The 14520-nt window shown below is 39.3% G+C and overlaps 1 protein-coding gene across 1 annotated transcript in view; it reads left to right on the forward strand.

Annotated features, from left to right (window-relative positions):
- The first annotated feature begins 978 nt into the window (after positions 1-978).
- Positions 979-14520, forward strand: part of EP300 (E1A binding protein p300) — a 58875-nt gene continuing 45333 nt past the window's right edge. The window contains exon 1 of the mRNA XM_018080532.3: positions 979-1391. Within this exon, the coding sequence (XP_017936021.2) occupies positions 1298-1391 (94 nt within the window). The 5' untranslated portion in view covers positions 979-1297. The remainder of the gene's footprint in view (positions 1392-14520) is intronic.

A 14520-nucleotide genomic window follows, 5' to 3' on the forward strand; every position in this document is an offset into this window, starting at 1 on the left:
GATCAGTCCCAGCTTGCTGTCACTTCTCATTCTTGTTGGCTGCTTCTGCTAAAAATGTCTTCTCCTCACCCCCTCGACAGACCAGCACAGCTTCCACTCCAAACAGCGAGATAAATAAAATGAGGTGCTTGTCTAACATGTGCAAGAATTTTGACATCTTCAGGACAAAGTAATGTTTCAAAAATAAAAGGCCTATTAACCAGTACTAGAATAGGGACAAAACACCCAAAACAACACTAGCAAAAAAAAAAAAAATCACTGCAGAGAAGAAATATCTGGCAGATAACTTTTAACTTCTGCTAAGCAAACATATTTTGATGAAAGATTATTTGCTTGGCAGTAAAAATGTTCCAAAATAACAAAGAAAAGAAACCCACAACCAAAACACTAGAAGAGTCACCACGGATATGCTTCTTGAATATACTCCATTATTTCTAGTCTTAGGCAAAAATATTTTCACAATCATTCTGTGTTATATTAAATCCATGTATAATTTTAGTCAGAGGTGTAATGAGGAAAAATAACCCCATCACCTTAATCAAAGGCAGGTTATTTCCACAATCTAAAGCTAATCTGAAAGCAGACGGATGGCTCTAAGAAATGTTGCTTTTATCACACAACAGACAGATGTTTCTGAATTGTTTTCTTGGTAATTGCCAGATAACCTTGCACGTCTCGTGTGTGAGCTCTCTCTCAGCTTCCAGCACTAACTGTTGCCATCTATGCCTTGAAAAAAACGAAGCTGATGGTTTGAAGATGCAAAGGCTTTGCACTGTGGAAGCTTCTCTGCAGCCATGAGAAGGAAAAGCAGCTACAGGAAAGGGATATGTATCTATCTGAAGTCAACGTGGGAGTGCTGGAGCTGAAGGAACCGGCTGGATTCAGGTCCCACAGAGCAGCTCAGGTATTGCCCCAGTTCTTCAGTCTGCACACATTCATCCCTAACTAAACTCTGAACTTTTCTTTTCTGTCTTTTTTTTTTTTTCTTTTTTAATTTTTTTTTTTTGCGGGGGCTTTGCCTGCTCTTCCCATCTTCACTCAGCCCTTTCGCCTGGGGGAAGAGGCCTCAACCCCCGCCCCGGCTCCCACCTCTCCCTGCTTCTCCGCTGCCGCCCTCCCAGAGCCCGAGGAGCAGAAAAAAGGGGAACTTGGCCCCCCTCCTCCGCCAGATCCTCCTTGATCGCTCTCGGCGTTATTGTTGTTCTTCAGCTGACTCGGGGCCCCAGAAGAACGTGAAGGTTTCGGGGTTCACCCCCCACAGTCTCTCTGCTCTGAGTGATTGTCTAAAAAATTAAAAATGGCCGAGAATGTGGTGGAGCCGGGCCCGCCTTCAGCCAAGCGGCCTAAACTCTCCTCACCGGCGCTCTCCGTGTCCGCCAGCGACGGCACAGGTCAGTCTCGGGGGCCCGGGCCCTCCCCAGCTCTCGGTGCCGCAATTACTGTCCTTTTCTCCCCTCTTCTGCCTAAATCTCCTCCTCCCTTTTGCTACTGTTCACTCGAGCCTGCCTTCCTCCTTCCCGTCTGTCTCCTGTTTTCGCTCCGTTTGAACCTATTGGCGTTAATGGCATAGGGAGGGTGTTCGGATGTTTCTGCCCTTCTGGTTTTTTGGAAGTGATTGAAAGCAAAGCTGTTCAGTTTATTGTGCTTTTGATCAGCTGCAGATAAGACTTACCAGTTCGTCATTTTCGTGTCTTTCACAATAGTAGTTATTACCGAGCTCCTTGCTAAGCATAATGCCAGTTTATTTAATGTCAGTTGCAGAAATACGAAATGGTGCTAAAGACGATGCTTCTGTACACTTTTTTTGTTGAACTACATGTGTACAGGCAAATGTGTCTTGTTTCTTATTTTATTTTGTGTTTACAGGGGATTTTTTACATCTTGTTTAGAAACGAGATTTATTTGTCTGCTGTTTTTCTTTTTTCTTCTTATGTGCAGTCTGCTTATTTGGTTTACTTTTTGCAATTCTTCATTATTCTTCCTTGCAAAAGGGTATCTAAATACTGCTTTTCTGATTCAAATAGACCATCCAGTTTAGGAAAAAAACCAGTTAAAACCAAAATCCAGATGCCATACTTGTGGCATAAGGTTTATTGAGATTCTTATCTTCTTAGAGATGAAATGTTATTTCACCTTATTTGCATTAAGAATCAATATGGAGTGTAGTTCGTCTTGCATCTCCCGTTTCTTTACTGCGAGACCAAAATGTCTGAAATTCCCCTGTAGACTTAAGAGCTGCGAAGATAAAGGGGCATCTCTGCAGTCCTGCACAGGTCTTTGGTGATGCTGTGAAAGCAAACTAGAGGCTGGAAATTTTAGGTGTCCTAATCCCTTGCAAATATAAACTGGTTGTACTGGGAGGGGGGGAGTAACAAAGGGCTGTTCAGCTTTTTAATTCTTCCTGTGAAGCAAGTGAGTATTTGGTGACATTTTGCTATGAGAATACTCTGTTACCTGTCCCACAGGAGTTTCTTTGAACTCACATTAGATCTTCTTAGCCTATGGGATATGGAGGAGGCCTCCTCCTGCCAGACTGGTGAGTGGTGGCATTTCTGAAGCCCCCAGTGCTCTTGTTCTATGCAGTTAAAAACTGGCAAGAAAAAGGAAGAGTTGGTTGTTTTTTTTTTTTTGTTTGGTTGGGTTTGTGGGTTTTTTTTGTAAAAAGCTCCTCTTTTGACAGTAAACAGCAGGTTTTAGTAGCCAGTTTCTGGTTGAACGGTGGACCTGATTCTACTTGGAATCATGTCCAAAACTTTGATTTTGCCTTTCTTATTCTTGGTGAATGACATATTAGTTTTGAAAAGTTTGTAACTTGTAGTGCCTATTAGATACAGACAATATTATGTTGTAATTGGAGGACATGACTATTCCTACTATCAACAGGTCTCTAGTAAGAGAGTAGAAGAGCATTGGAAAAGCTACTCTTTAGCTAGAGCTACTTATTGGTTTTTTTCATGCTAGACTTGGAAACCAGTAATTAAGTCATTAGTAACCATTTTTAATTTGTCTTGACAGTGGTTATTTTGCTCCTTTTAGAGAGGTGATATATAAATGTTTTGTGAGAGAAATTCTGATACTTGAAATATATGAAAGTTAAAGACCTCTTTTGATTCAGATGAACATCCATATCTAAGTTGTTTGTGATCAAGTAGGGACTGGATAATTTGTGTATGTATTTCAGTTTAACAGGTGCAGACTTTCACAGAATACTTAGTCTTTTAATTGTTAACTTCTTGGGCAGCTTAATAAATGAACTTCTTAGAGTTTTGGTGAAGCACTAGGGATTGGACAGTTTCACTAGTGCACAAATGTGATATTTTTTCCCCAAAGTGACTGGGACTGTCATCACTTGATAGCTATGCAGAGGTTTATAGTGGTGCAAACACTTTATGTATGCTACATAAAAACTATTAAAGTATTCTGACTATTCTGGCTTTTTTTCATTGTTGTTGCCAACTAATTAGCTGGATATGTGACAGTTCCACTTTCTGGTTTTTTTTTTTAACATGACATCATATCTGTTTCTCTAAATAAAATCCAACCTATGAGCTAATGAATGTGTTTTGAGGGTTATATTTTTTCATTTGCTGCTTGAGAGACTGCAGTTTGTTTTGTCATACTTCTGCTGTTGTAGGAAGCTGCTTTGAAGATTACTTTTTTTTAACCTATCTGTTGGTTAAATTTGCTTTGAAATAGTGCAAGCAGCTGTCATTAAGTAAATTCCACTTATAGAATCTGTTTTATTGTCCCCACTCCTCAGTTAATTATAGAAAATAAATAACATGGTGCTTATGTACTTACTCAAGCACTCTTTTTAAAACTGTTAGATTCTCAGCATCATTAGAGGGAAGGAGAAAGGCAGGAAACTTGCACTGTTAATGGAACTTTTTCCAGCACATGTGCGTGGTGGACCTTTGAGTGTGTTTTTTGCTGTTAGCTTTTTGACTCATTTCTTACTCTGAAATGCTGTTTTAGCTTGTTAGATACCTAAAAAGGATGTCTGACTCCTGTTAATTTATTCCCAAACTCACAGATGTTAAGTGTATTTATATTGAAGACTAAGAGGAGTCTCTAATTCACTCATGTTTTCACTGTAGACCTGGATGATACTCTAATTCTGGGCCTGGAATGTACAACTTCATTGTTTGGTGGCATTTTTCTAAAAAGAAGTCAGCAAAGATTGTCCTAATGTACTTGATTTATTGGCAGCAGTCAAATATTTCTGTATTTCCCACTGTCGTTACTGTGCTGCACCTTCTTCTGTCTTGGAAGCCTTAAATGGTTCATGTGTTCCCTGCACAGAATTTTCTTTGCTGTAGAACATACTGTATTAGTGTAGTTTTGAGTTGCTTTGTTAATGCCAATTCCTTCTTTAGGAAGTAAGAGTAACATAAACTTACAGGGAAAGTGAAATGTTTGTAGCAAATCTTGTAATAAACATTTCGAAGTAATTTAGAAAGTCTTGGTATAGGCAGTGTCCTGTAGTATATTAGAATTTTTGAATGGTCTCTTTTTTGCTTTCATGTTGTGTAGCTCTAGAATAATTTCAGGGGCAGGACTGTGCAGGATTTCATTAAACTGCCAGAGGTTTTTCAACATCTTTTTTTTTTTTCCTATTTAAGTGTTACATTTGTTGCAAAGAAGAATGGTAATTATCTATATATCTTGTCCAGCCGTTAAGTTTTCCCAGGGCTATTACAACTGCACTGTAGTACCATCTTTTGGTGGCAACAGTATCCTAGTTTGGGATGTGACTTTGTGGGTGCTAGCACAGCTCTTCAGCATGGTTACATTGATGTAAGTCCTTGGCCGGTGTAGCTCATTTTGCCTTTCCTTACCGGTAGCAACACGGTATGATATGTTGCACCTATGCTGACAGACTTCCCTAAATATTGTATTAGCAAACTGGTGTATACTACTCCCCCCCACTATCATAGAATAATTTGATTGGGTCCTGAGGAGTTATCTCCTGGAGTAAAATGAGTGAAAGTCATTCATAAAGATACATTTTTGATTGCATGTGTTAAACCACTGTTGTTGGTTTCTTGTGGTGGTGGGGGGAGAGCGGGACTTTTTATTTGTGAACCCCTCAACTTTTCCTGCAGTAGTGTGGGAGTGCTGAAATTGCTATGTACAGATTTTATGTGGTATATTCAGGATGGTGGAGTTTAATCACCTTTTACAGCATGCACCCCCACACACACTGCCCCTCCCGCTTAGAAATAACCTGTTTTCTGTGAACTGGGAAAGTGTTTTGGGCTCTGGGTTCAGAACCGCTGTGTTTCCTCAGAGTAAAGATGGAGTATCCCCCCTGCTGCAGCGTGTTTGTATGGTATCATGTGTTTAGGTTGGTAGATCAGAAAACAGGATTTTAAGTGCTTAGTGTTTTGGGCTTGCTGTGCCATTGGAAGTCAGTTTTCTTCAATTACTTGGCACGTGTGTTATATCAGAGATCAGAGAATGGATTTGTGGTATGTGCCTTAGCATCCTTCGGTTTACTACATCCAGAAGTCATGTTTTTCTGCGTAATAGCACATCTTCAATCTCCTCTGCAGTACCCATCTTTTGTCAAGTCTGTATGTTCCTTTTTTTCAGGAACTGTTTCTGACCTTTAAAGTTTTACTTTCCCTCACATCAAAGATCTAAGATTTGTAACAAAACCTCTTCTGGACTACTGCAATTTTGACTGATAGTCAGCTTTCATTTGTTCCAAATGGATCAGGATGTTTCATTTCTCAAAATGAGTTGTATTAATCTTGTCTCGCTGCCCTTTTCAATTATGTTTCCAGACAGCTATGTGTTTTTTCCTAGTGTTTGTATATACTACAATTAAAATTAATTACTTTTCACAAATGAAATTTCTGGCTATCGTTTAGGACCAAGTCATTAGCTGCATTTAACTTACAGCCATCAATTAAATGTTTTCATCCCTTGTTGTTAAAAGCTACATTTTTTTTTTGGTATTTTTACCCTAAAATATGGTTTGATGGATGGCGTATACTGTAAATCAAGTATTGCAGTGCTGGATGCTTGCGTGGCAAAAATGGGTGTCTTTGCTAAGCAGACTCTTGAAGTAACTGCATTAGGAATAAATGTAAGCACTTAAGCCTGTGAAATTTTCTTAAAAAAGTAAACCAATCATTTATAGGATGCTTAGTGAGTTTTTAAAAAAACCTTTCAGACTTTTGAACCCTGTAGATTTCCAAACTGCTTTATCTATTCTTCTGTGTCTTTCCCCAAGTGGATTGTGTGTGTGTCTCTGACATAGGTAGGTACTTTTTCTGAGCAGGGTTAAAGGTGCTTAATTTTTTTAAAAAAGAAATATTCACTACAACAAGAGGACCGTCCATACTGCGATGTAAAAGTGAATCTTGAGCACTTACAAGTAAAAGACCTAAGAGACTAGAAAACCAGTTTACAATTGCAATTTAAAAATATATTCACGAGTTTCATATTGCAGGAAAAACCTTGTAGTGTTGAACTCGTGAATTTAAATCCTAGATTAAAAAAAAAAAATCTAATTTTTGCATCTTGTTCCTCTCAGTCCTAGAGCAGGTCTTGGATTGAGTGTAAAGGGCCCCTAGTTCAGGTTATTGGTCAGTTGTACATTTGCAGAAAACTAAATTTTATCTGGGAAGGGTCTGTCAGACTCTAGGGTTTAGTATATGTTTTTAGGGGATGTGGGTTTCAGAAGGTACTGAGGGTAAATGTTGAACTTCTACTGTAGGAATTCTGGTTTCTTCTATCTTTACAACTTGGAGAAAATTACTTCATCATTAAATTTCAGTTTTGTATGATTTAGTGTGTGTTTCCTCTGTAGACTACTTGATCATCTCCACTGTGCCATCTTAGTGTCTTGCTTAGCTGCCTTAGCAGGAGCAGCCTTTCAGTGCTTGTTCCAACAATGCAATGATACTGCTTCAGTCTTTCTTATCACCTGAACTAGTGTTCCTTCTGAGAGGGTTTGCCCCTAAATCGTTTGGATTTATTATTTGACGAGTGGAGTAATTTTGCTGTGTAGATTTCATTGACAAATAAACAATGCACACCTGTCTCCCAGGATTTGGCTTTTCTGTCTTTACTTAAACTGTAGCAGCAGGCTGAAGTAAAATACATCTGTCTCTGCATATGGTGGCATGCCTGACAAAAAACTTCAGTGGGTGCACTGAATTTGTAGAACTTCAAGCAGAAGTTGAACTTGGGCAGATATCCTCTCCCTGAAGAGTAAGTGACATCTGGCAACAGTGTCCTCCTCCTAAGTAGCAACAAGTTTTCTTAAAATGGATTGGTGTATAAATATATTTAAAGTTGAGTTAAAAACTTTGTGCTCATTCAAGCACTTTTTGAAGAAGATGAGTAGGAGCGTTGAATTCTGGTGAACTCAAATCATAGTAACTTGTGGTTCAGTTGATGATGTCAGGTGTGTTTACAGGAACAGCAAGGACATAAAATCATGGTTCAATCTAGGATTTTCATTAGAAAGTGCAAGTTGGGTACAGGACCTTCAAAACCAGTGCAGGTTATTTTCAGTTATTTGTCGTTGCGAGATGGGGCAGATAAAGATTTTGCTTTTTTCCATTTGGTGGTGTGAAACACCTCTGTACTGCACCTTTTGTTGCATTTCACTGGAGTTTTCAACCCTATCTGTTTGTTTGCAGAATCATGATTTGCTATTTCTTGTTTTGTAGAACTCCCAAATACCAGTAAGTAGGTAGTTTCTCTCTTTTTAAGTGAGATTGTAACAAACTCTCACTGTTAATGAACTAAAATTTAATTTTCAGAGTTTCTTTTCTTTTTTTTCAGAATTATAATAAAAAGTAAAATTCTGGCAAAATGGTGGTGTATGGCTTGCTCGGTAGAAATTTTGCTGAAGCTAAACTGCCTTTTATGTATTCCTGGATATAATTTGAGGAAATCTCAGGAATTACTGGTTTAAGATAATGAAATCTGATCTGCTGACTTAATTTTTTTTTTGTTTATTGTATATTTTGTTGTACTTAAATTCAGCATTGTGCTTTGCTTTTACTCCGGAGTAATGTTGAATGAACTCAAGTCAGTAGTACTCAGAAAACTGACTTTTTGGTAATTGTACGTGCATGTTGGGTCATTTCAAAGTCGTCGTTAATTTGACAATGGAATGAACTTTACTCTTTTCTTGAAACTGGTATGTAATGGCTTCAGAAATGGAACTGATTCATTGTGTTCATGCCCGTAAGGGTGTTCCCTTCCTATCTGCATGTACCCATTTTTTTGTCCACGAGCACAGCAGACCAGCAGGGCTTCTCTAGCTTTCCAGACTTGTGGGCATGGTCGCCCACAATTTATCAGCCCCACAGCTGAAATGCCATTCTTACTATTAAACAGTGCCACAGACCAGTGATAGGTAACTTAGGGTGGTCTCATGGGAATTTCAATGACATAGACAGGATAGTGTTTGGAATAAGAATACTTAGAGACTTTTGACTAAAGGTAACCCAATGAAATTTATGCAAATAACAACATGTTCACAAGGAAAGTAACTGTGTGACTTCAGCACTTTGGAATTCAAGTGTCAAAATTTCATCTTATTTCATAGAATCATAGAATATGCTGAGCTGGAAGGGACCCACCAGGATCATCGAGTCACGCTCCTGGCCCTGTGCAGGTCATCCCAAGAGTCACACCATGTGCCTGAGACCGCTGTCCAAAAGCTTCTTGAACTCTGTCAGGCTCGGTGCTGTGACCACTTCACTGAGGAGCCTGTTCCAGTGCTCTGCCACCCTCTGGGTGAAAAAGCTTTTCCTGATGTCTAACCTAAGCTTCCCCTGACTCAGCTTCATGCTGTTTCCTTGAGTCCTTACACTGGTCATGAGAGTGAAGAGATTGATACCTGCCCCTCTGTTTCCCCTCATGAAGATATTGATGCCCCTTCATTTTTAATCAATTTAATAGATTAATTTAAATTAATTCTACATTTTAAGTTAGGGAAAGCATTTTGGCAGAGCTTGTGTTGCCATTGGATAATTGTGGTTTCATAGGGGATCTACATGAAAAGCCACCTCTTTAATGGTAAGAATAAATCTGACCTCCAAAACATTGTATAGCAAAGTTCCTACCCAGATTGGTGTGAGAGACTTAGAGTTTTAACCTCTTTCTTAGACATAAGGGTTTTTGTTTGGTTGGGGGTTCTTTTGGTTTTTGTTTTAACTTCCCTTATAAAACTGCCTGAACATATCAAGCTTAATTTTCTGCCATTGCAGAGGCCTTGGGAATTGATGACTTTATTAGCACTTTGTTTCAAGTCTGTGCTTCACCTTTGCGTCTGCATTTTCATGGGTACCTGAGGATTATCCTTTGAGATTGTGTCTCTTATCTTGTTCTGCCTTTTTTTGTTTTATGTTTTGAGTTCTGGATTTTTTTTGTGGGCATGTCAGACAGTACATTTTAGGGCTGTAATGCTGGTGCTTGACTGCAAGGTTGAGTGGTTGATTTCTCTGGAATACTGGTTGTATCCTCTGGGTGCTTTCTCTGTTACATCTAGGCCCTGTTGAGTTCTTGATAGCGTTTGTATCACCCTGCAGAGAAGATACTGACCTCAGCACCTTATTGTTATTCTTTGTCTGAAAGCACAGCAAAGGTATCATGTTTTCTGTGTGGTCCAACATGTCTGTGGCTCCTGTCAGTCCTGTCACATGCATGCTTTGTATTCAGTGTCCTGTATTAAGCCTTGTTCACTTTTTTCATTGTGAACACAATGACTGTGATATAGTTTGATCCACTGATGACAGGTTTCTGGGCTCCAGAAAAAAAGGTGCAAAAAGGTGACTGTTCAACAGCTTTCTAATTTGACCTGTCTCTGTTCAGAATATAATATAATAAGTGGGATACAGGGACAGGAACTGTAAAATTTCCTACTTCTGTAAGGTCAGAAACTAGGTAAGCTCTGGAGTCAGTAGTTGTCTGACATATCTGCCATGCAGGGTTCTGGAGGTGTCACTGTTCACACGTGATACTGTTTCTTCAGATTATACCAACTCTTCTCCAGACTGAATGCTCGAATGTGGAGTCATAAGAGTAAAGTGTTGCTATTTTGTTGCATGTGGGCAAGTTCTTAGGAAACTAGTTTTGTTCACTACAACCTATTTGCTAGAACCAGATAGTCTCCATATTAATAGAAATTCCCATTTTATTCTGAAAGGTGAATAAAGGTCTCTCTTAATCCAGACATGAGAAAATTACTGAATCCCGACTGTAGGCTAGAAATCATGCAAAAGAAACTAGTATGTGCCACCTGAACCTTTGTGTTTATTTCTTTGCTAAGTAGTTAGTATTGATATATTTTCCTTGCTTTATAAGCCTTGTCAGAAATCTCTACTTTACCTTGCATGCTTGGAGAGCAGTTACATCACTGGTGCTGCCATGTGCTCTTGCAGTAAAATTAACCTGAAATAACTAATTTGAAAATTGATCACTTGATAAGGCACTGAAGCCTTATTGACTTAAAGACTTTGGTTGCACACTCTGCATATGTACTAGTTTAAAGTCCATTTTGGTGCCAGGTGGGTTTTCAACCCAGGCTGGCAGTTTCCTTGCATGTTGCACCTTAGACATTGTCCAAGGCAGACTTCTTAGATGTAGGACCCAAAATGAAGAAAACAATCCGTAGTATACAATGGAAGTCAATACACTGATTTTTGAAGTTGCTTTCTCACAGTTCATATTACTTAATCCAGTCTAACTGGACCGCCATTGAAAGAAGTGGACCTGCTCCTTCTACTGTCGTTTCTGACCCACTTTCTCACTAGAGATCTAATGTAGTCAGGGCAAGTCAGGCCAGTTTCTTGACATTACAAAAAATAGAAAGACCTGCTTAAGTGTTCGGTAGTGGTACAGTTCCTAAAAGGAATTATGATATGCCCTTGCTTGTTGAGACTACCTCAGGTTAAGACTTTTTGATCTACTACTTAGATGTTGGTTTTTGGAGGTGCTTTTGTTTTCTTTCCTTTGACTCTTAGGTGGCAGTAGCAATCTGTTCTATATGTTCTTGTTACTTGTGGGAAGAAATACACTAATAAAACCATAAATAGCATAATGGGGAATCACTATGTTACTCTACTGAGATCAAGATCTAGCTCTACCACTTACTGCCAGTGTGTGACTGGATGTTTTTGAGCTCTTAGGCCAGATACTGTCTGTTTTGTTACATCCCAATTTTTTGGTGTCTGATTATACCCCAAGATCTCTAGAGGCTGAGTCAGGTAGACAAACCTTTGCAGGACTAACTGATCTTCCTCCTTTGCCTTCCCACAGGCTTTATTTTGTTAGTGAGAAATCTTTATGTGTATCCTTAATGAAATATTGCAAGGCTAGCAGTGGGCTCAGTGTACTGGAAAGTCAATCAGTTCTCTGGATATTTATCACCACTGGGTTAAGCTATGCCTTTGGCTCGTGTGTGTGTGTGTGTGTGTGTGTGTGTGTGTGTGTGTGTGTGTGTGTGTGTGTGTGTGTATGTGCTGTTATTTTCACATAGGCTGTGACCTGTCTGGCCCAGCCTTGTTGGTTTTGGATTGGTCGTAGGTAGAACTCTCTACAATGGCCTTTAGGGTACCCCTTCAACCTCAAAGACTGAAATAGGTCGCAACTGTTGTTAGATGTACACAAGGTCTTATTGATCTTTATGGTCTTTTGAGACTGTTTGTGTTTCAGTCCTGTATCTGAAAATTTCTGCCTCTCAGCAGTTGACTAAAAAATGTAATTTTCATAGCTGACCAGACAACTGAAAGTTTATTCTAGTTTTGTTGTTTATCTACTGGCTAAAGAAGACTTCGAAGTTTTGTTTTTGGAAAAGACTTCTAAAAAGGGCAAACACACACCAAAATGTTGCATTCTTGGTACTTAACTACTTATAGTTTTGGCTTGTAGCTGATACTGTTCTTTTATGATGAATCTTCTGTCATATATTCTCTAAGATTAAAAGTCCTAACAAGTTAGTCTTACAGGGAAAGAACATATTAAATTTTTTGTTGTAAAGAACTAATCCAATTTGGATTATTTCACAACCATTCAGGTTGAGGGTGAGGGGGTTTTTTTAGTGTAACTGGTGATATGTTGAGACATTAATAAAAAGAAAACCATTTTGTGTTTTTGACATTTTTCTTCCTGTTCCCTGACTGTCACAGGCTTACCAGGAGCTTACCAAGGAGCTCAGGTAGCTTGTACCTGGATGCTCCAGTTGGTAATGGCTCGTAAGCCTTAAAGCTGGAATTATCTTCTCATTTATGAAGAGGGAGAATTTCAAGAAAAGTGAGGTCTTCAGAGAAGCAGATTATTATTTTTTGTGAATAAAGATGAGCGAATCTTTGTCTCTCAGAACAAGAATTGCCCTGCCCCTTTGCAGTGTTATATCTGAAATAATCTAAATGGATCTTTCTGAGAAAATACTATGCAGTGGTTTGAAAAATGAATTAGTTCTTCATATTTAGACACTTACTGATTACTATCCAGGTGGTTTTGTGAAGGATTTAATATACAATGGTCTGATCTCAGGAAAGGTGAAGTGAAGATTTTTGGTTTGGTGACTCATCCTGTCCTGGAAGTTGTGTCTTTTCAAGAGCAGAAGTTCTTTCCCCTGCTACAAGCAGTGACAAACCTGGCCTTTGAGCTGTGTGGGTGCTGATGGGAGGTGGCTGTCTGCTGCCATGATGGTTGTATTGTAGGTACAGGGTTTGTACTGGCTCTTGTTCTTTCCAGACACTCAACTTTTGTTTTCAGCTTTGTTTGTTCATCATTAAGGACAACAGACTAACTTGTGGACTCGTGATTGTATCTTCTGCTCTTTCCTCACTCGTGGGCTATTTGTCAGGTTATTAGCCAGAGTGTTTTCTGGATATAGTGCTTCAACATTTGCCTGTTCATGGTGTCCTAACAGACTTCCTAAGATGCCTGTTTAAGCTGTGTTAAGATATCACCATTTTTTCTGATTGGTTTCTCTATTTCCTTGATCTCTAATTTGAGGGTCTTTTCCACTGTAACTCTTCCCATACTCATCAATATTTACTTTTTAACCTAACACTGAACATTGTATGTTGTCTTTGATTTTGTTTGTTTTTTTTTGGGGGGGGGGAAGCAGGGTGGTGTGTGTGTATAGTGTGTTTTGAGATAAGTCTACTGACACACAACTCTAAATTAGTAATTTTAAATGGAAGAACTTGAACAAATATTTATTCTCCTCATTGTTCTTTCACTTCTGAATCTTCAAAAATACCAGTCATGCAAATGAAAGATCAGTCCTTAGTGTGCCTTGCAAAGCATAACTTCTAGCACAAGATTTATGTTAATAAAGAATGGGCTAACTGATTTTAATAGTTTAAAACAGTTCTTTAGTAGAAACTTTCATTCTGTCTCTGGTGCTTTGTAGCAATGTAGTATATAAATGGAGTTATAAAATCTCAGTTGTGGTATGCCTGCATTCTTGCCAACCTTATATGATATTTTCAGAATTCTGAACGTCATGATCTTATCTGTGATAACAGTTGGAAAGTTGTAGAGACTCTTACTACAGGAGTTTGGCAGTTTGGGTATGGTATTGTGTGAAACATTTTAAACAAATTTGTAACGCTCATGAGCTTTTCTGACTTACTACTGTTCAGCTGTAGTCTTTTTCTGCTAATATTTGGACCAAACCATCTTGCCAGCCCCTCAGAAATTCACTGCAATTGACATGGCCTTTTAAATGCAGTTGCTGAGATGAGTAGTATTTTAGGTTATTGCTTAGATTGAAGTTTTTGAAAATGCAGTGCTACACCTCCGACAGAGCATCCATGAAATGACCTTTCTGGCAAAGTGGTGCTGAAATATTTCAATAGTTAAGATCAAAAAAATTACTCTTTTTAGGTGTTCTCAAATTCCAAACATTGTTTTACAGCCTAGTCGTGCCTCAGCTTTTCACAGAATGACAGAATGGTTTGGGTTGGAAGCAGCCTTAAAGATCATCTTGTTCCAACCCTCCTGCCGTGGGCAGGGACACCTTCCACTAGACCATATTGCTCAAAACCCCATCCAACCTGGCCTTGAACAGTTCCAGGGGTGTGGGGCATCCACAGCTTTTCTGAGCAACCTGTTCCTGTGCCTCCCCACCCTCTCAGTGAAGAACTTCTTGCTATATCTAACCTCCATCTAATCTCTCTCAGTTTGAAGCCATTCCCCCTTGTCCTATCACTACATGCCCTTGTAAAAAGTCCCTCTCCAGCTCTTGTGTAGCCCCTTTAGGTAGTGAAAGGTGCTGTAAGGTCTTTCTGGAGCCTTCTTTTCTCCAGACTGAACAACTCCAACTCTGTCTTCATAGGAGAGGTGCTCCAGCTCTCTGATCATCTTCGTGGTCCTCCTCTGGATCCACGTCCTCCTTATATCGGGAGCCTCAGACCTGGATGTAGTACTCCAGATGGACTTGCATGAGAGCAAAGTAGACCAACACCCCAAGTCTTTCTCCTCAGGGCTGCTCTCAATGCATTCTCCACACAGGCTGTATTTGTGCTTTGGATT

Source organism: Manacus vitellinus, unplaced genomic scaffold (genome assembly GCF_001715985.3).
Source record: "Manacus vitellinus isolate BGI_N305 unplaced genomic scaffold, ASM171598v3 scaffold_5_pilon, whole genome shotgun sequence".
Lineage (NCBI taxonomy): Eukaryota > Metazoa > Chordata > Aves > Passeriformes > Pipridae > Manacus > Manacus vitellinus.